This window comes from Phyllobates terribilis, unplaced genomic scaffold (assembly GCF_046119375.1).
Source record: "Phyllobates terribilis strain yellow unplaced genomic scaffold, ASM4611937v1 Scaffold_2__4_contigs__length_985480577, whole genome shotgun sequence".
NCBI lineage: Eukaryota > Metazoa > Chordata > Amphibia > Anura > Dendrobatidae > Phyllobates > Phyllobates terribilis.
In genome coordinates this window covers 84,874,157-84,897,239 of record NW_027362762.1, presented here as the reverse complement: position 1 = coordinate 84,897,239, position 23,083 = coordinate 84,874,157, and the positions used below count along the sequence as shown (strand labels likewise).

The window sequence follows — 23,083 nt, the reverse complement described above, 5'->3', positions numbered from 1 at the left end:
AGCGTGGGAGAATTCTCCTGCACTCAGCGCTTCAGCGTGAGAATTTTCCCACGCTGTCAGTGACGTGCATGAGGTGAGGTCATGTCCCATGAACTCGGCGCACCTCATGCACGTCACTGACAGCGTGGGAGAATTCTCACGCTGAAGCGCTGAGTGCAGGAGAATTTTCCCACGCTGTCAGTGACGTGCATGAGGTGAGCTGAGTTCATTGGACATGACCTCGGCTCATCTGGATGACGTCACAGAAAGACACTGAGGAGCGCAAGCATGCCTGCGCTTCTCAGTGTCCGCGGGATGACAGGCTGGATGGCAGCGTTCTGCTGCGGTCCAGCCTGTCATCTCGATGTAGCAGAGCTGAAGCTGTCCTGGGAACCATGGAAAGGTAAGGATGAGGTTGCTTTATTATTTTACTTTTATTGCAGGAGATCGTTGGCTTCAGCTGGAATGGGTGTGGCGGTAAGTATGGTTTAATTTAGAACAATAAAGAATTGTGTCTTTATTTCAATTAAAGGACTTTTTTCTGGGTGTTTGTGTTTTTTTTAAATACTTTACTAGAAATTCATGGCGGTCATGTCTAATATTGGCGTGACCCCATGAATTTCGGGCTTAGGGCCAGCGGATAATGCCAAGCTGGCCTTAACCCCTTTATTACCCAGTGAGCCACCGCACCAGGGCCCTGGATGAGTTGGGTACAGCGCCAGAAGATGGCGCTTCTATGAACGCGCCATTTTCCGGGGCGGCTGCGGACTGCAATTTGCAGCGGGTGGGACCCAGAAAGCTTGGGTCTCCCTGCGCTGCAGATTCCAGCCCCCAGCTGCCTAGTTGTACCTGGCTGGACACAAAAATAGGGCGAAGCGCCACACATTTTTTTTTTTAATTATTTCATGAAATTCATGGAATAATTAAGAAAAAAAGGGCTTCCCTATATTGTTGTGTCCGGCTAGGTACAAATAGGCAGCTGGTGGTTGGGGGCAGCCCGTTCCTGCCTGCTGTACCTGGCTGGACACAATTATAGGGCGAAGCCCCACATAATTTTTTTTTAATTATTTCATGAATTTCCTGAAATAATTAAAAAAAAATTGACGTGGGGCTTCACACTATATTTGTGTCCAGCCAGGTACAGCAGGCAGGAACGGGCTGCCCCCAACCACCAGCTGCCTATTTGTACCTAGCCGGACACAACAATATAGGGAAGCCCTTTTTTTCTTAATTATTCCATGAATTTCATGAAATAATTAAAAAAAAAAAAACGTGGAGCTTCTCCCTATTTTTGTGTCCAGCCAGGTACAACTAGGCAGCTGGGGGATGGAATCTGCAGCGCAGGGAGGCCCAAGCTTTCTGCCCTCCCCCCCCCCGCTGAAAATTGCAGTCCGCGGCCGCCCCGGAAAATGGCGCGTTCATAGAAGCTGGATGCTGTACCTGGCTGGCATACAAAAATATGGCGAAGCCCACGTCAAAAGTTTTGGGAAAAATTTATTAAAAAATAAATAATAATTTAGGGACTGCATCTTTATTAAGTCCTCAAATGTCATTTAGTGTTAAAATAAAGGATTTATTTAAAAAAAAAATGGCGTGGGATCCCCCATAATTTTAGTCTCTAGCGGAGGTTAAGCAGACGGCTGGGGCAGATGTTTGAAGCCTGGGAAGGGGGTAAAACCCACGGAGCTTCCCAGGCTACTAATATCAGCCCCCAGCTGAATACCTAGCCTTTACTAGCTATTAAAATGGGGGACCCCCCAAAAAAAAATGACGTGGGGTCCCCTCTATTTTAATAGCTAGCAAAGGCTAGGCAGACAGCTGGGGGCTGATATTAATAGCTCAGGAAGGGTGCCATGAATATTGGCCCCCTCCCAGGCTAGAAACACCAGCCGTCAGCCGCCCCAGAAATGGCGCATCCATAGGATGCGCCAATTCTGGCACTTAGCCTCGCTCTTCCACGCTGCCCTGGTGCGGTGGCAGGGGGTAATAGTGGTGGGGTTCATGTCAGCGCCAGCTGCCATGAAGCCCAGGTTAGTAATGATGGCCGTCTATATGACACCCCCATTACTAACCTACAAAGTGTTAAAAAGAAAAAACACACTACACCCAGAAAAAAATAATTTATTTGAAATAAAACACCATTTTATTTAATTCTTAGTTTACTAAAAAAAAAATAGTTACCTGTCCACGTTCCTGCGCTGATCTCCCATGCACAGCTGTCACATCTGGAGATGGTGACAGCTGTGCATGGCTGCTGTAAGCTCACGCTGCCGGGAACACGTCCGCTCCCGGCAGCGGGAGCCACTGACTGAGGTCACCGGAGTGCATTCAGGCAGCGCAGCTCCGGAGACCTCCTTTACGGCAGTGCTGTACCGTGGGAATTTCTCACGATACAGCAGTGCCGTAAAGGAGCTAACCGGAGCAGCGCTGCCTGAACTCCGGTGAACCCTTACGGCCCCGTCATTCTAGCGGCGGCAGCGGTTCAGAGCGGTCACATTCTATGTGGCTGCTCTGAACTGGAGATCTTCGTGGGACACTCGTGGACTACTACGGAGGGGTAAGGATAAGGTTGTGGTTTATTATTTTATATTTTATTACAGGAGATCGATGGCTTCGGGGAATTAGGTGTCTTGGTGAGTATAGGTGTAGTTTTTTATTTTTTACTTTATTTTAGGTGGCGATCGGCGGGGACAGGTAATGTATGAACTAATTTCTTTTAGGTAACCACTGGCCACCAATGACATGTATTTAACATTTATTGGGGACACAGTAGGGCAATTTAAATAGCAGGATCAGGCTGATGGGAACTACTGCTCCCATCGAGCTGATCCTGCTGGCAGGAGTGGACGGGGGACAGACATAGGCCGATGGGAGTAGTAGTGTCACATCGGCCTATGTCTGCCCGCACACACACCCGCACACACACCCGCACACACACACCCGCACACACACACCCCGCACACACACACACCCCGCACACACTAATCATGACGGGTCTGGGAGGTGAGGCTGACCTGTGCGGCCGTGGGAAAGTTCATGTGAGTTCATGCAGTCAAGCATGAACTCACATGAACCCTCTGAGGGCACCGCGGCTACTTCAAATGAACAGCTGATCGGCATCACCTGATACCTCAGCTGTTCATTTGAAATAACCGGCGGGAAAGCGCAGCACAGAACGGGAAAGCCGGCGGTGAAGTCTTTTCACTGCCGGCTTCCCCGCCCGGGTCCTTCGCTCCTTGGTGCTGCGCTCCCCGCCCGGTCCTAATTTACGATCGGGATGGGAGGTGGCGAGGGGAGCGGAGGATCGGGGTGGGAGGCTGCGGGGAAGCAGTATGGGGCTGCGTGATTGTTTAAAAGCCGGCGGCTTTTTACCGCGCGCCGGCTTTTAAACAATCAGGAGAATTCTCCCACGCTGGGATGGCATTCTGATGACAAGCTGGATCGCAGCTGAGCGCTGCCATCCAGCTTGTCATCCTTCAGAGACACTGCAGAGCGCAGGCATTATGGGAACTTCCGATTCCGGTATTCGATATTATAAAAGTATCGGAATTAAGTATCGGAATTCCGATACAGTGAATATCGGCCGATACCCGATATTTCAGTATCGGAATGCTCAACACTACCCTCTAGTCACCAGGGATAGTAATAGCTATATTATCATCCATTACAATCCAGGGATACAAATACCAACCCATTACACACCGGGGATACAAATACCAACGCACTCTACACACCGGGGATACAACTACCAACCCACTACACACCGGGGATACAAATACCAACCCACTACACACCGGGGATACAAATACAGCGCCGCTCGTCAGTACTCCGCGCCGCTCGTCAGTCCGGGCGACATCACACACCATTATATAGATAATGACCTGAGAAGGCGCAGCCACTTGTGTTCTTGGAACATCAGACCCACTTCTTCTCTTTCCTCCCCTGCATCTAAAGCAAGAATGGCTGACAGCAGTGACAGGAGAGACCCACTTCTCCCTCCGCGGTGGTCCCATTTATAAGAGAAGCTATTAGCGAGAATTATCCAACACTTACTTCATTATCCTGAGCAAACCGCAGGATCTCATCGAAAGTCACAAAACTGTCGTTCCCTCTCACGGCGTCTTTTTCCAAGAAGCCTAGGTGAATGTCCGTCGCCACAAGGATTTTAAACGTGTCCTCGTCATCGCTGAGTAAGAAAGAGGCGAGAACAATGAGAGACGGTGTAATTGTCACCAGCGCGGTCATATATAACAAAGTCCTTCCATGTATATTACAGCCGTATAGGGAACCTGTCGACACATTTTTACATATGGCGGTAGTGGTATGGCGGTGTAGGCACTCGCCCCCCAATTTAAATTTTAGCTTTTTTGCAGAGTTCTGATGTGCCAGTCATGAGAAATCTATAGAAGGAGACCTATGTAAATCAAGCTGGAAGTGCATTGGGGGTGTGGCTTCCACTAACCCACCCCCAGTGCACTTACAGTTTGATTTGCATACATACCATAGATTTTTATTGGCTGGCACATCAAAATTCTACAAAAAAATGCCGACACTTTCGATCATATGATTGCCAGGTGTCTCTATGGAGAAGAGCTACCTGGTCATCACCAACCCAGAACAGCTCTGCAAGTGACTTCAGAGGGGCTGCTTCCCCTTTAAATGGGACTACTACGGATGACCCAATCACAGTGAAAAATGGCATAAAGTCCCCCATAGATCTTATATAACCTTTTGGGGGTGGTACTAACAAAAATGTAAAAATAAAAAATATAGTAAAAAATAATTTTAAATGTGCATAAACATTATATAAAAACTAAAATACTACACTTATTATTGGCTACCTGTCCAACCGTAATAATCTAAAGCATTAATTTACTGTGTTTCATAGTAATAATACAGTATATTTAAATAAAATACTAATAATGATAATCCCCAACCTAAAAAAATGATTTTTATACTTTATTTGTGCAAAATACAAAAAAAAACAAAAATTAAGCAGACATTTTTATTTACTCCTCTCTCCACCCCTAAAAATAGCACTAAATAAAAAAATAATAACAATAATAATTTCTTGAAGCTAAAAACTCAGAACTGCAATACATAGGTCTAATGTCACAGAAGGGGAAAGTTATAATGTCACTAGCAGAGAACAAGGAACAGACCAAATATAGAGCAATTACTAATAGCGTGCCAGGGTTCTCTATGCGCCCTCTGCTGGCAAACAGTGTTATATGGGAAACATTATTAATTTTTCATGCTTTGTAGACTGTGAAAAAAAAAATGACAAAAAAATGAATACATTATTTCTGGTTTAAAATGTACCTAACACAGACCTGTGGAAGCCTTTGAAATTAGGCAATTGGTGCGCAGGAGGCTATATTGTAGTAATTATGTTCTTGTACATGGGGGCAGTATTATAGCAGTTATATTCCTGTACATAGGAGCAGTATTATAGTAGTTATATTCTTGTACATAGGAGCAGTATTATAGTAGTTATATTCTTGTACATAGGAGCAGTATTATAATTATATTCTTGTACAGTCATGGCCAAAAGTATTGAGAATGAGACAAATAGTAATTTTTTCAAAGTTTACTGCTTCATTTTTTGTAATGGCAATTTGCATCTACTCCTGAATGTCAAAGAGTGATCAGCTTAACAGCAATTACTGTACTTGCAAAGTCAATATTTGCCCAGAAAATGAACTTTAACCCCCAAAACACATTTCAACATCATTGCAGTCCTGCCTTAAAAGGAGCAGCTAATATTGTTTTAGTGATTGATCCATTAACACAGGTGTGGGTGTTGATGAGGACAGGGCTGGCGATCAATCAGTCATGATTAAGTAAGAATGACATCACTGGACACTTTAAAAGGAGGCTGGTTCTTGGTATCATTGTTTCTCTTCAGTTAACCATGGTTATCTCTAAAGAAACACGTGCAGCCATCATTGCACTGTACAAAAATGGCCTAACAGGGAAGAGTATCGCAGCTACAAAGATTGCACCTCAGTCAACAATCTATCGCATCATCAAGAACTTCAAGGAGAGAGCTTCCATTGTTGTCAAAAAGGCTCCAGGGCGCCCAAGAAAGACCAGCAAGCGCCAGGACCGTATCTTAAAACTGTTTCAGCTGCGGGATCGGACTACCAGCAGTGCAGAGCTTGCTCAGGAATGGCAGCAGGCTGGTGTGAGTGCTTCTGCACGCACTGTGAGGCGGAGACTCTTTGAGCAAGGGCTGGTTTCAAGGAGGGCAGCAAAGAAGCCACTTCTCTCCAGAAAAAACATCAGGGACCGACTGATATTCTGCAAAAGGTACAGGGAGTGGACTGCTGAGGACTGGGGCAAAGTCATTTTCTCTGATGAATCCCCTTTTCGATTGTTTGGGACATCTGGAAAACAGCTTATTCGGAGAAGAAGAGGTGAGCGCTACCACCAGTCTTGTCTCATGCCAACTGTAAAGCATCCTGAAACCATTCATGTGTGGGGTTGCTTCTCAGCCAAGGGAATCGGCTCACTCACAGTCTTGCCTAAAAACACAGCCATGAATAAAGAATGGTACCAGAATGTCCTCCAAGAGCAACTTCTCCCAACCGTCCAAGAGCAGTTTGGCGCCCAACAATGCCTTTTCCAGCATGATGGAGCACCTTGCCATAAAGCAAAGGTGATAACTAAATGGCTCATGGAACAAAACATAGAGATTTTGGGTCCATGGCCTGGAAACTCCCCAGATCTTAATCCCATTGAGAACTTGTGGTCAATCATCAAGAGACGGGTGGACAAACAAAAACCAACAAATTCTGGCAAAATGCAAGCATTGATTATGCAAGAATGGACTGCTATCAGTCAGGATTTGGTCCAAAAGTTGATTGAGAGCATGCCAGGGAGAATTACAGAGGTCTTGAAGAAGAAGGGGCAACACTGCAAATATTGACTTGCTGCATTAACTCATTCTAACTGTCAATATAACCTATTGGTACTCATAATATGATTGCAATTATATTTCTGTACGTGATATAAACATCAGACCAACACTAATAAAAACCAGAGGCCAGCAGATCATGTGAAAATATAATTTTGGTGTCATTCTCAAAACTTTTGGCCATGACTGTACATAGACGGCAGTATTATAGTAGTTATATTCTTGTACATGGGGGCAGTATTATAGCAGTTATATTCTTGTACATAGGGCATAGGGGACAGTATTATAGTAGTTATATTCTTGTATATAGGAGCAGTATTATAGTGGTTATATTCTTGTACATAGAAGGCAGTATTATAGTAGTTATATTCTTGTACATAGAGGGCAGCATTATAGTAGTTATATTCTTGTACATAGGAGCAGTATTATAGTAGTTATATTCTTGTATATAGGGGTCAGTATTATAGTAGTTATATTCTTGTACATAGAGGGCAGTATTATAGTAGTTATGTTCTTGTATATAGGGGTCAGTATTATAGTAGTTATAGTCTTGTACATAGGAGCAGTATTATAGTAGTTATATTCTTGTACATAGGATCAGTATTATAGTAGTTATATTCTTGTACATAGGAGCAGTATTATAGTAGTTATATTTTTGTACATAGGGGGCAGTATTATAGTAGTTATATTCTGTATATAGGAGCAGTATTATAGTAGCTATATTCTTGCACATAGGGGACAGTATTATAGTAGTTATATTCTTGTACATAGAGGGCAGTATTATAGTATTTATATTCTTGTACATAGGAGCGGTATTATAGTAGTTATATTCTTGTACATAGGGGACAGTATTATAGTAGTTATATTCTTGTACATAGGGGGCAGTATTATAGTAGTTATATTCTTGTACATAGGAGCAGTATTATAGTAGTTATATTCTTGTACATAGGGGGCAGTATTATAGTAGTTATATTCTTGTACATAGGGGGCAGTATTATAGTAGTTATAGTCTTGTACATAGGAGCAGTATTATAGTAGTTATATTCTTGTACATAGGGGACAGTATTATAGTAGTTATAGTCTTGTACATAGGAGCAGTATTATAGTAGCTATATTCTTGTACATAGGGGACAGTATTATAGTAGTTATAATCTTGTACATAGAGGGCAGTATTATAGTAGTTATATTCTTGCACATAGGAGCAGTATTATAGTAGTTATAATCTATTACTTAGGGGGCAGTATTATAGTAGTTATATTCTTGCACATAGCAGCAGTATTATAGTAGTTATATTCTTGTACATAGGGGGCAGTATTATAGTAGTTATAATCTTGTACTTAGGGGGCAGTATTATAGTAATTATATTATTGCACATAGGAGCAGTATTATAGTAGTTATATTCTTGTACATAGAGGGCAGTATTATAGTAGTTATATTCTTGTACATAGGGGGCAGTATTATAGTAGTTATATTCTTGTACATAGGGACAGTATTATAGTAGTTATATTCTTGTACATAGGAGCAGTATTATAGTAGTTGTATTCTTGTACATAGGGGCAGTATTATAGTAGTTATATTCTTGTACATAGGAGCAGTATTATAGTAGTTATATTCTTGTACATAGGGGGCAGTATTATAGTAGTTATATTCTTGCACATAGGAGCAGTATTATAGTAGTTATATTCTTGTACATAGGGACAGTATTATAGTAGTTATATTCTTGTATATAGGGGGCAGCATTATAGTAGTTATATTCTTGTACATAGGAGGCAGTATTATAGTAGTTATAATCTTGTACATAGGAGCAGTATTATAGTAGTTATATTCTTGTACATAGGAGCAGTATTATAGTAGTTATATTCTTGTACATAGGGGGCAGTATTATAGTAGTGATATTCTTGTACATAGGAGCAGTATTATAGTAGTTATATTCTTGTACATAGGGGCAGTATTATAGTAGTTATATTCTTGTACATAGGGGGCAGTATTATAGTAGTGATATTCTTGTACATAGGAGCAGTATTATAGTAGTTATATTCTTGTACATAGGGGCAGTATTATAGTAGTTATATTCTTGTACATAGGAGCAGTATTATAGTAGTTATATTCTTGTACATAGGGGGCAGTATTATAGTAGTTATATTCTTGTACATAGGAGCAGTATTATAGTAGTTATATTCTTGTACATAGGGGGCAGTATTATAGTAGTGATATTCTTGTACATAGGGGCAGTATTATAGTAGTTATATTCTTGTACATAGGGGGCAGTATTATAGTAGTGATATTCTTGTACATAGGAGCAGTATTATAGTAGTTATATTCTTGTACATAGGGGCAGTATTATAGTAGTTATATTCTTGTACATAGGAGCAGTATTATAGTAGTTATATTCTTGTACATAGGGGGCAGTATTATAGTAGTTATATTCTTGTACATAGGGGCAGTATTATAGTAGTTATATTCTTGTACATAGGGGCAGTATTATAGTAGTTATATTCTTGTACATAGGGGGCAGTATTATAGTAGTTATATTCTTGCACATAGGAGCAGTGTTTTAGTGTTTATACATATTCTTGTACATAGGGAACAATTTAATAGATGACAATGTATTATGTATAAAAAAAACAAAATAAGATTACTTACACACTGTTACCAGAGGAGCTCATGTCTATACGTTAATTTATTCTGGATATTACAATTCTCAGACGTAATATGGAAATTGCCCACAGCCTGCAGGAGAAATAGAAAGATTCATCATGGTTCAGTGTTATTGTCTTCCCCAGCATAAATGTCATCTTGTGCCTCATAAACAGTATGTGGTGAAGAAGGAGAAAGAATTACAGCTCTACACTGATGTAAAGTGCCCGCTGCCGACCTCAGAGAAAGCAAGTAAAATAAGAGCGAGCCCGCTATCACAGAGCCGGGCAGCAGATGGCACCACTGTCTGAGCAGCAGTCGCCGATCACTCCCTCGGTGACCGGATGATTCATTGGGCGACACCAGGCAATTCTGCATTTTCATATTAAATGACGCTCTGTTATGAGGGATCTGCGGGTGACGCTCTGTTATGGGTTGGGATCTGCGGGTGACGCTCTGTTATGGGGGATCTGCGGGTGATGCACTGTTATGGGGATCTGTGGATGATGCACTGTTATGGGGATCTGCGGGTGATGCACTGTTATGGGGGATCTGTGGGTGATGCACTGTTATGGGGGATCTGTGGGTGATGCACTGTTATGGTGGATCTGCGGGTGACGCTCTGTTATGGGGGATCTGTGGGTGATGCACTGTTATGGGGATCTGTGGGTGATGCACTGTTATGGTGGATCTGCGGGTGACGCTCTGTTATGGGGGATCTGTGGGTGATGCACTGTTATGGGGGATCTGTGGGTGATGCACTGTTATGGTGGATCTGTGGGTGATGCACTGTTATGGTGGATCTGTGGGTGATGCACTGTTATGGGGGACCTGTGGGTGATGCACTGTTATGGGGGATCTGTGGGTGATGCACGGTTATGGGGGATCTGTGGGTGATGCTCTGTTATGGGGGATCTGTGGGTGATGCACTGTTATGGGGGATCTGTGGGTGATGCACTGTTATGGTGGATCTGTGGGTGATGCACTGTTATGGTGGATCTGTGGGTGATGCACTGTTATGGGGGACCTGTGGGTGATGCACTGTTATGGGGGATCTGTGGGTGATGCACGGTTATGGGGGATCTGCGGGTGATGCACGGTTATGGGGGATCTGCGGGTGATGCACGGTTATGGGGGATCTGCGGGTGATGCACTGTTATGGGGGATCTGCGGGTGATGCACTGTTATGGGGGATCTGCGGGTGATGCACTGTTATGGGGGATCTGCGGGTGATGCACTGTTATGGGGGATCTGCGGGTGATGAACTGTTATGGGGGATCTGCGGGTGATGCACTGTTATGGGGGATCTGTGGGTGATGCACTGTTATGGGGATCTGTGGGTGATGCACTGTTATGGTGGATCTGCGGGTGATGCACTGTTATGGGGGATCTGTGGGTGATGCTCTGTTATGGGGGATCTGTGGGTGATGCACTGTTATGGGGGATCTGTGGGTGATGCACTGTTATGGGGGATCTGTGGGTGATGCACTGTTATGGGGGATCTGTGGGTGATGCACTGTTATGGGGATCTGTGGGTGATGCACTGTTATGGTGGATCTGCGGGTGATGCACTGTTATGGGGGATCTGCAGGTGATGCACTGTTATGGGGGATCTGCAGGTGATGCACTGTTATGGGGGATCTGCGGGTGATGCACAGCATCCTCGAAGGCAGAGTTTAGTGTACTAAGTGGGTAGCCCCTTTGCAAGAACCTATCCCTCAATTGACAGGATTGTTGAAAATAGGTAGTGTCCATGGACGGCCCTTTTGGGATTCCTTTTTTTAGGCTTAGGAGATGGTGGCTGTTACAATGTACCGTAATAGGTCATTTGTCTGAGAACTTCATCAATCCACACGCTACAATTTTGTGTTAGAGAATTAATACCAGACACAATGGGACGACCCTTTAGGGACTTGTGTCCCTTGTGTATTTTTGGAAGAGAGTAAAACACAGATGTCACAGGGAGTTCAGGATTCATCTATTCCATCTCATTTTTGGAAATAAGACCGTCATCAGGTGCCTCTACCAGTATCTCCTCAAGTTCTCCCCCAAAGGTCTTGGGTTTTGTCGTCAGGTCACATAGGCAGAGTCATCCTGCAGGATGTCTAAACGCATCTTCTTATTAGAGGGTGCTCCCAAATCACCAGATCGCCCCCTTATCAGATGCTTATAAACAATTCGCTTCTTTATTCCTCTTTTAATGCACATGTAAGAAAAACTAAATTTTATGGTATATTTTTTTCTGTGAATTCTGATTTAATCCTATACATCACCTATCATAATTTGTGAGCAGTTATGGGGGATCTGCGGGTGACGCTGTTATGGGGGGGATCTGCAGGTGAAGCTCTGTTATGGGGGGGGATCTGCGGGTGATGCTCTGTTATGGGGTGGGGATCTGCAGGTGACGCTCTGTTATGGGGGGGGATCTGTGGGTGACGCTGTTATGGGGGGGATCTGCGGGTGACGCTATGGGGGGGATCTGCGGGTGATGCTCTGTTATGGGGGGGGATCTGCAGGCGACGCTCTGTTATGGGGGGGGATCTGCGGGTGATGCTGTTATGGGGGGGGGATCTGCGGGTGACGCTCTGTTATGGGGGGGATCTGTGGGTGACGCTGTTATGGGGGGGAATCTGGGGGTGACGCTGTTATGGGGGGGATCTGCGGGTGACGCTGTTATGGGGGGGGGTCTGCGGGTGATGCTCTGTTATGGGGGGGATCTGCGGGTCACGCTCTGTTATGGGGGGGGAATCTGGGGGTGACGCTGTTATGGGGGGGGTCTGCGGGTGATGCTGTTATGGGGGGGGGATCCACGGGTGACGCTGTTATGGGGGGGATCCGCGGGTGACGCTGTTAGGGGGGGGGATCTGCGGGTGACGCTGTTAGGGGGGGGGGATCTGCGGGTGACGCTGTTATGGGGGGGGGATCCGCGGGTGACACTGTTATGGGGGGGGATCCGCGGGTGATGCTGTTATGGGGGGGATCCGCGGGTGAAGCTGTTATGGGGGGGGGAATCTGCGGGTGACGCTGTTATGGGGGGGATCTGCGGGTGACGCTGTTATGGGGGGGGGATCCGCGTGTGACGCTGTTATGGGGGGCGATCCACGGGTGATGCTGTTATGGGGGGGATCCGCGGGTGAAGCTGTTATGGGGGGGGGGAATCTGCGGGTGACGCTGTTATGGGGGGGATCTGCGGGTGACGCTGTTATGGGGGGGGATCTGCAGGTGACGCTCTGTTATGGGGGGGGTCTGTGGGTGACGCTCTGTTATGGGGGGGGGATCTGCGGGTGACGCTGTTATGGGGGGGGATCTGCGGGTGACGCTGTTATGGGGGGGGATCTGCGGGTGACGCTGTTATGGGGGGGGATCTGCGGGTGACGCTGTTATGGGGGGGGATCTGCGGGTGACGCTGTTATGGGGGGGGATCCGCGGGTGACGCTGTTATGGGGGGGGATCCGCGGGTGACGCTGTTATGGGGGGGGATCCGCGGGTGAAGCTGTTATGGGGGGGGGGGATCTGCGGGTGACGCTGTTATGGGGGGGATCTGCGGGTGACGCTGTTATGGGGGGAATCTGCGGGTGACGCTCTGTTATGGGGGGGGATCTGCGGGTGACGCTGTTATGGGGGGGATCTGCGGGTGACGCTCTGTTATGGGGGGGGGTCTGCGGGTGACGCTCTGTTATGGGGGGGGTCTGCGGGTGACGCTCTGTTATGGGGGGGGGTCTGCGGGTGACGCTCTGTTATGGGGGGGGATCTGCGGGTGACGCACTGTTATGGGGGGATTTTCTGAGCAGTAACTGGTACAATAAAAGCTAATCAGGAGTACTGGGTTACACACCCATACCTGCAGCAGTGACCGCCTGCAGCGCCTGCATTACCCCAGGACATGCTGTGACATGATACCACAGTAGTAAGCACGCTCTGTGCCCCACTGCCTGTCCTTACATGTAACCACGTACAGAGACTACACCCGGCTCTGCCGCAATACCCACCTCACTCCCTCACTGCAAAATCCCGGGAACACGTGTGCATGCTGGGAGCTGCCGCCATAACTACAAGTCCCAGCATTCCGTGCGCGGTATCCCCCAGGACTACAGCAGTATGGTTTCTTAGTGAAGACGCAGAAACTACTGCTCAGCGCGGCCTCTAGCGATCACAGCGTGCGGCTCTTATTGGAGGGCGCAGGAGGCTGACGTAGGGAGCGCAAAGGCTGCTGGGAGGTGTAGTTTATGATCAGCATGCTGTAAGGAAAGTGTTACTGCGCAGTGTAAGGTGAGGAGGGGTCGTGGCGGGGAAGCTGGTGGTCGCTGACCTCTTCTGGCAGACGCAGCTTTATTAGATGTTATTGGTGGGGGGGGTAACGTGGAGGCAACAGGTGGCAGAAGGTAGGATGCTGCCGATCACTGCAGGGGGCGCTGCTGTGACTGCAGACTGGGAGATGTGGCTTGTAGCAGTCACAGGTGAGTGCAGATCTGCTGCATCTGCCCATAGACAGAGGGGGCTGAGGGTCCTAGCCGGTCCCCACAGCCAGTACTGCATGCAGTGGATGGAGCGCCCCTCTAATAAGTCTGATTGGTGCTGCCATAACTTACAGCGATTAACCCCTCGAGGATGTAGACAATTGTCTTCTTTCAAGCGTCACAACTTCTTTTTTTTTTCTTCCTTTCATGTCGCCCAATGTTTTTTGTTTTTTTGCGGGATGAGTTGTAGTTTTCATTGACCATCACCCAAAAAAAAAAATGTAATTCTGCCATTTTTTTTATTATTCTTATTTGGTGTGAGGAGTAGTTTTAATGGCGTTCCTTCTTATTATTTTAGTGATTAAAAATTATTCAAAAATTAAAAAAAAAGAAAAAAAAAAAAAAAAAAAAGAACCCCATTCTCTGAAACCTCTGTTTTTTTTAAATTATTAATTATTATTATTTTTGTTTTTGTGCCAAAACCTGATGAAATAGACTTGTCTGTTTTTTTTATTGAACTTTATGTACATGCATAAAGAGATAAACAGACAGTGAAAAGAAACGCAGCAAAATCCTGAACAAACCTTCCTGGCAAGAGATCAGGTTTTGCTGCTGAAAAAAACACAATGTGTGAACATAGCCTTATAATTTTTTTTTAATCCCAGTCTCTGAATTGAACCTGCAATCGATTGAACACTTACTATTGTGTTGCAGTAAAAAAGTATATTTCAGTATATAGTGAAATCGCGGTTCTCCTATGGAGATCGGCCTGGGTCTGGGCTGCATTTTAGGACCAAACTTCAGGGTTCCCCCCCCCCCCCCTGTCATTGCATAGGGGGAATATATCTCAAAATTCACCGAGCTGTAGATGTCACAGATCGTCCTTTCGACTATCGTGGTCCTGCTCTATGATCAATAGTGGAATGTCAGTCTGTTGTGGTGGTCTCTGCTATGAGTATTGGAGAGCCCGAGATTGGGACCTGCTGTGACTACTGGGGAAATACTATAGATTCGATTCATCATTTTTAGGTTTTTTTTTTTTTGTTTGGCTTTTTCTCAAAATGGCACACCCGCTTCCTGAATTTTATGCAAAATCAAATCTGCTCTTTTATTTGGGCTTTGACCTTTTTACAGCTTTAATGTGTTCCCCTAAAATATCACAAAAATTTCAGACCCATGTAAAATCTCTCCAGGGAGGTGGAGGGACTGGGGAATATCTGTACAAAAATATAAAGACTTTAAAAAAATTTAAAAAAAAGTCCCAATTGATGAATCCGCTGAAAACATCTAGAAACCTAAAACTCCACACAAAATGATAAAATAAAAAAAAATGTGAACACCTTGAAAAACCGTCATAAAACCCAATAATGAATGGGTTCCTGTGCCTGTGACCACTGGTGTCACCCAGTCTATGGAGGTGGCGCTGCGGCCCGTCTCTGCTTTCTCTTACCCCATGATGTCTCCAGACCTGCCCTCATGTCTTGTGTCTTCCAGATGACGACGTTATGGGAGAAGGATGCCTCTTCCTCCCAGGACAGTTGCGCAGGAGACGCCGCTACAGAGGACAAGATGGAAATGCAAGAAAAACTTGACTACTTTCCAGATGACTTTAATCAACTGGATCTACTGGAGACCCACCGACACCTGATTCCTACCGGGACCCAGAGTCTATGGCCGGGGGAGTCCGAAGATGACGAGGAGGAGAAGAGCGAGGATTGGTACCAGAGCCAGGAGGAGGCTCTGCAGGACAACCCCAAGGAGTTAATGCTTTTTGCTGCAGAAAATAACAGAGTAAGTTCATACAATGGAGAAGAAAGATGAGATTGGGGGGTATCGTCCCGGGAGCTGATCAAAGATTCATTCACTCATTGTTTTACCACTACGTAACCCCCTCCCCGACCTACGCCATAACGGTACATCCTCCATCAGGGCCGCATCTGTGGGTGGGCTCAGGATAGGACACCGCCACTTACATTTCACAGTTTTTGGAAGGCACATCACGGATCACATCGACTGACAGCCCTCCCTTTCCCACACCCTTTCTCCTTACAACACAATCACCGGGTGATGAAGAATTATCATGGTAGGTGGGACCTCGCTAAAAGCCGCCATCTTGGTCCTCCGGTGGCTGAGCTTCATAATTTTCTCCATATACTGAAATTCTGTAGTATTACAGTATATAGATCATACAATTGTAGGGTCAAGTCCCCTTAGGGAACTTTAAAAAAAAATTGTGTGAAATATATACAGTACAGACCAAAAGTTTGGACACACCTTCTCATTTAAAGATTTTTCTGTATTTTCATGACTATGAAAATTTTACATTCACACTGAAGGCATCAAAACTATGAATTAACACATGTGGAATTATATACTTCAAGAGGTAGTCACCGGAAATGGTCTTCCAACAATCTTGAAGGAGTTCCCAGAGATGCTTAGCACTTGTTGGCCCTTTTGCCTTCACTCTGCGGTCCAGCTCACCCCAAACCATCTCGATTGGGTTCAGGTCTGGTGACTGTGGGGGCCAGGTCATCTGGCGTAGCACCCCATCACTCTCCTTGGTCAAATAGCCCTTACACAGCCTGGAGGTGTGTTTGGGGTCATTGTCCTGTTGAAAAATAAATGATAGTCCAACTAAACGCAAACCGGATGGAATAGCATGCCGCTGCAAAATGCTGTGGTAGCCATGCAGGTTCAGTATGCCTTCAATATTGAATAAATCCCCAACAGTGTCACCAGCAAAGAACCCCCACACCATCACACCTCCTCCTCCATGCTTCACGGTGGGAACCAGGCATGTAGAGTCCATCCGTTCACCTTTTCTGCGTCGCACAAAGACACGGTGGTTGGAACTAAAGATCTCAAATTTGGACTCATCAGACCAAAGCACAGATTTCCACTGGTCTAATGTCCATTCCTTGTGTTCTTTAGCCCAAACAAGTCTCTTCTGCTTGTTGCCTGTCCTTAGCAGTGGTTTCCTAGCAGCTATTTTACCATGAAGGCCTGCTGCACAAAGTCTCCTCTTAACAGTTGTTGTAGAGATGTGTCTGCTGCTAGAACTCTGTGTGGCATTGACCTGGTCTCTAATCTGAGCTGCTGATAACCTGCGATTTCTGAGGCTGGTGACTCGGATAAACTTCTCCTCAGAAGCAGAGGTGACTCTTGGTCTTCCTTTCCTGGGGCGGTCCTCATGTGAGCCAGTTTCTTTGTAGCGCTTGATGGTTTTTGCAACTGCACTTGGGGACACTTTCAAAGTTTTCGCACTGACTGACCTTCATTTCTTAAAGTAATGTTGGCCACTCGTTTTTCTTTACTTAGCTGCTTTTTTCTTGCCATAATACAAATTCTAACAGTCTATTCCGTAGGACTATCAGCTGTGTATCCACCAGACTTCTGCACAACACAACTGAAGGTCCGAACCCCATTTATAAGGCAAGAAATCCCACTTATTAAACCTGACAGGGCACACCTGTGAAGTGAAAACCATATCCGGTGACTACCTCTTGAAGCTCATCAAGAGAATGCCAAGAGTGTGCAAAGCAGTCATCAAAGCAAAAGGTGGCTACTTTGAAGAACCTAGAATATAAGACATATTTTCAGTTGTTTCACACTTTTTTGTTAAGTATATAATTCCACATGTGTTAATTCATAGTTTTGATCCCTTCAGTGTGAATGTACAATTTTCATAGTCATGAAAATACAGAAAAATCTGTAAATGAGAAGGTGTGTCCAAACGTTTGGTCTTTATTGTGTGTGTGTGTATATATATATATGTATGTATGTATATATATATATATATATATATATATATATATATATATATATATATATATATATATATATATATATATATATATATATATATATATATATGTGTATGTATATTCTTATATATTTTAAATATATAAAAAAATATTTATGCAAGCTGGCAAATTTCTTCCGAAATGGAAGCAGTTTATTGTGAACTGTTGCTCACTAAACGAAAAAAAAAAAAGAAAATGGTGGAACCCTTCACTTCTACAGCTTGGTATATATTGGAGGATCTTAAAAATAGCCTGGGACCACTATGCTTAAATTAAAGAAGGGGAAGAAAGAGTAGGGTAGAGGAGTCATAAAAATTATATATTGAAAAAAATATATATATATTTAAAATAAATGTGTGTGTGTGTGTATATATAATAGCAAGCCCTCAAATGGTTCCATTGACAGAAAAATAAAAAAAAAAATCACGGGTCTTTGAAAATGTTCACACAAACCAAAAATTAGTTTTAAGTGTTGAAAAAAAATGTCTGAAATTTGTCTAAAAAGTAAAAAAATATTAAGAGTCCACTATTGTCATAATCGTACTGACCTGAGAATCTTGTTGCCAGGTAATTTTATTTATTTTTTTTTTCACCTCACTCACAATAAATGGAAAAAAAAAATGTTTGTTTTGTTTCACTATTTCACCCAATTTGGATTTTTGTTTCCCCCTTTATTTCTCAGTACATTATATGGTAAAATGAATGGCGTAATTTAGAATACTTCTGTAACTTTTGGGCATAAACATATTTAAATCAGTCATTTAGAACTACAACGCCTTCTCTACCTCCCTTCATACTCCTTTGTTGACGGGAAGGAAAAAAAAAAAAAAAAAAGTTTTGGCTCTGTGAAGGAAAAATATAAAATGTTGCTTCTGACTTGTAGGCATCAATTCTCCTGCAGTGCCCACTGTAGGTGAAATGTAGTATTACATGGTGGTCAATGAATAAGTGGCTGTTTATGTGATATATGGGCACCTTGGGATCTCCAGAATGGGAGCCATACAGAGGGTACTGAGATGTGCCCCTCTATGACCCCCATATGCTACAGAGTGGGTGATGACTTATAACCACTGGGACTTGCACCAATGGGCAGAACGGGGCCTTTTATGTCCTGCTGTCCGGCGCGGGTCCCAGCGGTGGTCCTCAGCCGATCAGTAATTTTCTCCGTTATTATGAGACATGTTGATGGGCCGGTGCTTTTTTCTTTTTCCCAGTTTATTCCCTTATTGGTTATTTTCTCCGTACAGCTGGCCACCATTCAGAGAATCCTTTCCGTCAGCCCGGATCTGGTGAATGTAACGGATGAGGATGATTACACCCCCCTGCACAGGGCTTCGTACAACGGTCACCTGTCGATCGTGCGGGAGCTGATCGCCAAGGATGCCAACCTCTGCGCGGTGACCTTAGACGGATGGACGCCTCTGCACAGCGCCTGCAAGTGGAATAACCCGGCCGTCGCCTCCTTCCTGCTCCAGCACGGGGCGGACATCAACGCCCAGACTAAGGGCTCACTAACACCGCTGCACCTGGCCGCCGCCAACCGAGACAGCCGGCAGCTGCTGGAGCTTCTCCTCATGAATCGCTACGTCAAACCCCAACTGACCAACAAGCTCGGAGAGACTGCTTACGAGATCGCCCGGCGCACCGACGTCTACCACTACCTGTTTGAGATTGCAGATTATTGGACTTAACTTATCGCCAGTGATAAACGTCAGATTTGCTTATGTGATGCAGATGTGTACGTGTCCGCTGCTCTGCATGCCGTGTACCTATAGTGCTGGAAGGATGACGCCAGTGAATCTCAGGTGGCCATGTACAGCCGGAAGTTACATGGATGCGGCAATGTCAGAGTTTTATGATGCACATCCCATGTATAAACTGTAATGTCTCCTGGATCCTGACACTCCTTTTAACACAGGGTAAAGCTATAATTTGGGAGATCTTGCAGAATTTGTAATAACTTAATGTATATATTCTTTAAGGCCGTTTACGGACCTTTAACTGCTGATATAATGGACGTGTATGGAGGTGGCACTGATTGCTGCTGTTTAACCGTTTAGAGCAGCTGTCGAGCACTGATGGCAGCATTTAAAAAGTTCTCTCGTGTGTGTGTGTGTGTGTGTGTGTGTGTGTGTGTGTGTGTGTGTGTGTGTGTGTGTGTGTGTGTGTACTGGTGCCAATTGCCCATCCTTTTCACCCGATCTCGTGGTGCCAATTGCTTGCCCTGGTGGCTGGAGAACCTTAGTGCTGTCGCCTTTATGCTCCTGTGCTTTGGCTTCTTAGGGCGGTGTCAATTCTACTATATACTGCACTACCCTGGTATTGCAGTAACGTACAGGTCCTCTAGGGGGACTAAAATAATTGAAGGGGTTGTCCCGGTTAAGGCCAAAAAGGCCCATATTAAAAAAGGGGGAAAAAAAAGTATCCTCACCTTCTGCACCATTCCCTCCAGTCACATGGCCACTGCAACCTTTACAGTTCCGGCAGATGAAAGTGTGAGAGCTGCAGTCGATCATTGGTCTATGATTGGCTGCAGCTGTCTTGTCACATAACAATATAACCTAACCGCAGAGAGACCCAATCCTGGCATTGGTCTGGGAGGTGAGTTTTGTTGTGGGGTTTTGGTTTTTATTTATAGAAAAATAAAACTTTTAAAAGTTTGGTATCGCCATAATTGTAGTGACCTACAGAGACATGTTACGAAGTCATTTTTACCAAACAATAAATTAAGTAAAAGGAAAAAATGGTTGTGTTTTTTTTGTTTTTCTTTCATCATTTATGCTGCTTTTTAGAATGTGTGTTTTTGTTTTTCAGTACATTATATGGTAAAATGAATGGTGTCATTCACAGCTTCATCTCATCCTGAAAGAAAGGTATGGCTTTTTGAAGAAGAGAAGGCAGGAACGAAAAAACACTAAAATGAAAAATGGCAGCCTTGTCGTGAAGCGGGTTAATGAGGGATATTCAGCTATATGCCAGTCAGTCTGTGCTTGTTTACTAGCCCACCTTCAAAACCTGTATGGGGAAGAATGATCTTTAGGTCACATTCACATGTTGACTATTTGAGTTTTTTACATCAATATGTGTAAGCCAAAAGCAGGGGTGGGTGATAAATGCAGAAGTGACGTGTTTCTATTATACTTTTCGTCTGATTGTTCCATAAAATAAAAAATCCTTATACGCACCTGTTCTGAGTGTCCCCCGCTGTAATCCATGTGACCGATCAGCAGAGGAGCTGGGGAGAATGAAGCACTGCAGCGAGCGGCCCCGGACCTTTGCTGAGCTCAGGAGCGGTGTCCTGTCGCTCACTGAGCGCAGCTCCGGGGCCGCTTGCTGGAGTGGCTCATTCTCCCCGGCTCCTCTGCTGATCGGTTGCATGGATTACAGCGGGGGACACTCAGAACAGGTGAGTATAAGGATTTTTTATTTTACTCTTATTTTTACAAAGGTGGACACTGTGGGAGCAGAATACTAGTGTTCCTGCTGGTGCTGATCACAGCGCCGGCAGGGAACCATGATGAGGGCAGCGTTAAGCACCCGGCACTTGGGAACAGTGTGAACTGTACCGCTAATTCCCGGGCACCGGTACATGTGCTCCTGATGCAGCACACGGTTGCCACACGTGTGACACACTCGGACACACGGGACACGAATGTCTCCGGTACTGGAAATATATGGACGTGTGAAACCGGCCTCAGAGTGTGAGCCGAATGTCATTAGTTTAATCGGCCCGAATCTGTCGCATGAGATAATCAACGGCCGTGTGACTTCGGCCTAACTCTGCTGCCTAATTCACCCCTCTAATGCTTCTCCCCTCTGAAAATCCTCTTGTTGGCTCCCAATTCCCTAACATATCCAGTTCAAACTGCTGATTTTGATTTACAAAGCCATCCACAATCTGTCTCCTCCATATATCACCAAACTAATCTCCTGATATCTTACAGCACTTACCGTATTTTTCAGACCATAAGACACACTTTTTTTCCCCAATATTTGGGAGGAAAATGGGGGGTGCGTCTTATGGTCTGAACGTTACCTGCGGTGGTGGTAAAGTGGGATTGCAGGGCCCTCCAGGATAGGGGTGGTGGTAGCGGCGGCGGCAGCTGAGGTGAGGCAGAGCGGCTGGGACCGGGACCTGTGCTCAGCCGGTACTGGGGCTGGGGCCGGTGTCGGGCGATGAAGCAGTGCGGCCTGCGCAGGTTTCCGGTGTGCGCAGCCATCTTCCTAGAGCTGTGATCTACAGGAAAATGGCTGCTCGAGCTGGCGCATGCACAGACCGGTAGCTCCGTCGGCCATTTTCCTGTAGATCACAGTTCTCGAAAGATGGCCGCGAACACCGGAAACCTGCGCAGACCGCACTGATTCGCCGCTCACAGGCTCCACAGCATCTGACCTCTTCTGCTGCAGCCGCCGACTTCCTGAGGAAACCTGCCTCCTGTGACCCTCGCTCCACTGCCCCCCAGGTAAGATACCATATCTATTCAGACTATAAGATGGACCCCCATCTTAGAAAAAATATTTTTTATATTTTCCACCCCAAAATATGGGGTGCGTCTTATAGTCCGAAAAAATATGGTAATTTCGGATCCTCCCAAGACCTCCTTCTCTACTCAACACTCGTACGTTCCTCACTCTATCTCCTCCAAAACTTCTCCCAAGTATCCCCCATCCTCTGGAATTCTGTGCCTCAATATGTCCGATTATCCACCACATTCACAACTTTTGGATGGAACTTGAAAACTCATCTCTTCACGAAAGTTCACAGCCTGCAATGACTACGCTGCCACCTCACCACCACCGGAGCTGATTTATCTTGACTTTGCAAAGGCAAATGATACCACATAACAGCCTTATACCGAAGCTACAGGAGCAAGGACTTGGGGTAACTATATGTAGATGGGTAAGGAATTGGCTAAATGATAAGAAACAAAGAGTCATCATAAATGGTACGTTCTCTAGATGGGATATAGTCAGCAGTGGGGACCACAGGGATCTGTGCAAGGACTGATTCTTTTTAACCTTTTTATTAATGACCTTGGGGATGGGATTGAGAGTAAAATGTCAGTTTTTGCTGACGACACCAAACTATGCAGGATATTAAAATCTGACCTTGACATTACGATATTGCAGAACGATCTGGATAAGATGACTGAATGGGCAAACACTTGGCAGATGAGGTTTAATGTAGATAAATGTAGAGTAATGCACCTAGGACGGAGTAATCCTATTGCTGCATATACATTAAATGGGAGTATAATCGGGACTACAGAACAGGAGAAGGACTTGGG

General features: G+C 45.1%; 2 protein-coding genes across 4 annotated transcripts in view; one reads left to right on the top strand and one right to left on the bottom strand.

Annotated features, from left to right (window-relative positions):
- MRE11 (MRE11 homolog, double strand break repair nuclease) overlaps positions 1-13,679 on the bottom strand; it is a 242,404-nt gene extending 228,725 nt beyond the window's left edge. Inside the window, exons 1-3 of the mRNA XM_073662176.1 lie at positions 13,525-13,679; positions 9,542-9,628; positions 4,033-4,165 (exon numbers count right to left, since the gene is read on the bottom strand). Of these exons, the coding sequence (XP_073518277.1) occupies positions 4,033-4,165; positions 9,542-9,564 (156 nt within the window). The 5' untranslated portion in view covers positions 9,565-9,628; positions 13,525-13,679. The remainder of the gene's footprint in view (positions 1-4,032; positions 4,166-9,541; positions 9,629-13,524) is intronic.
- On the top strand, positions 13,562-19,947 carry ANKRD49 (ankyrin repeat domain 49). Of its 3 annotated transcripts, none has more exons than XM_073662178.1 (3): positions 13,562-13,804; positions 15,487-15,783; positions 19,043-19,947. In XM_073662178.1, the coding sequence occupies exons 2-3, from the start codon at positions 15,487-15,489 to the stop codon at positions 19,484-19,486; spliced, it is 741 nt and encodes a 246-aa protein (XP_073518279.1). In that variant the 5' UTR covers positions 13,562-13,804; the 3' UTR covers positions 19,487-19,947. The 3 variants fall into 3 exon arrangements, with proteins under 3 accessions (XP_073518279.1, XP_073518280.1, XP_073518278.1); XM_073662179.1 differs by lacking the exon at positions 13,562-13,804 and adding an exon at positions 13,812-13,992; XM_073662177.1 differs by lacking the exon at positions 13,562-13,804 and having other exon boundaries at positions 15,469-15,783.
- Positions 19,948-23,083: the final 3,136 nt, after the last annotated feature.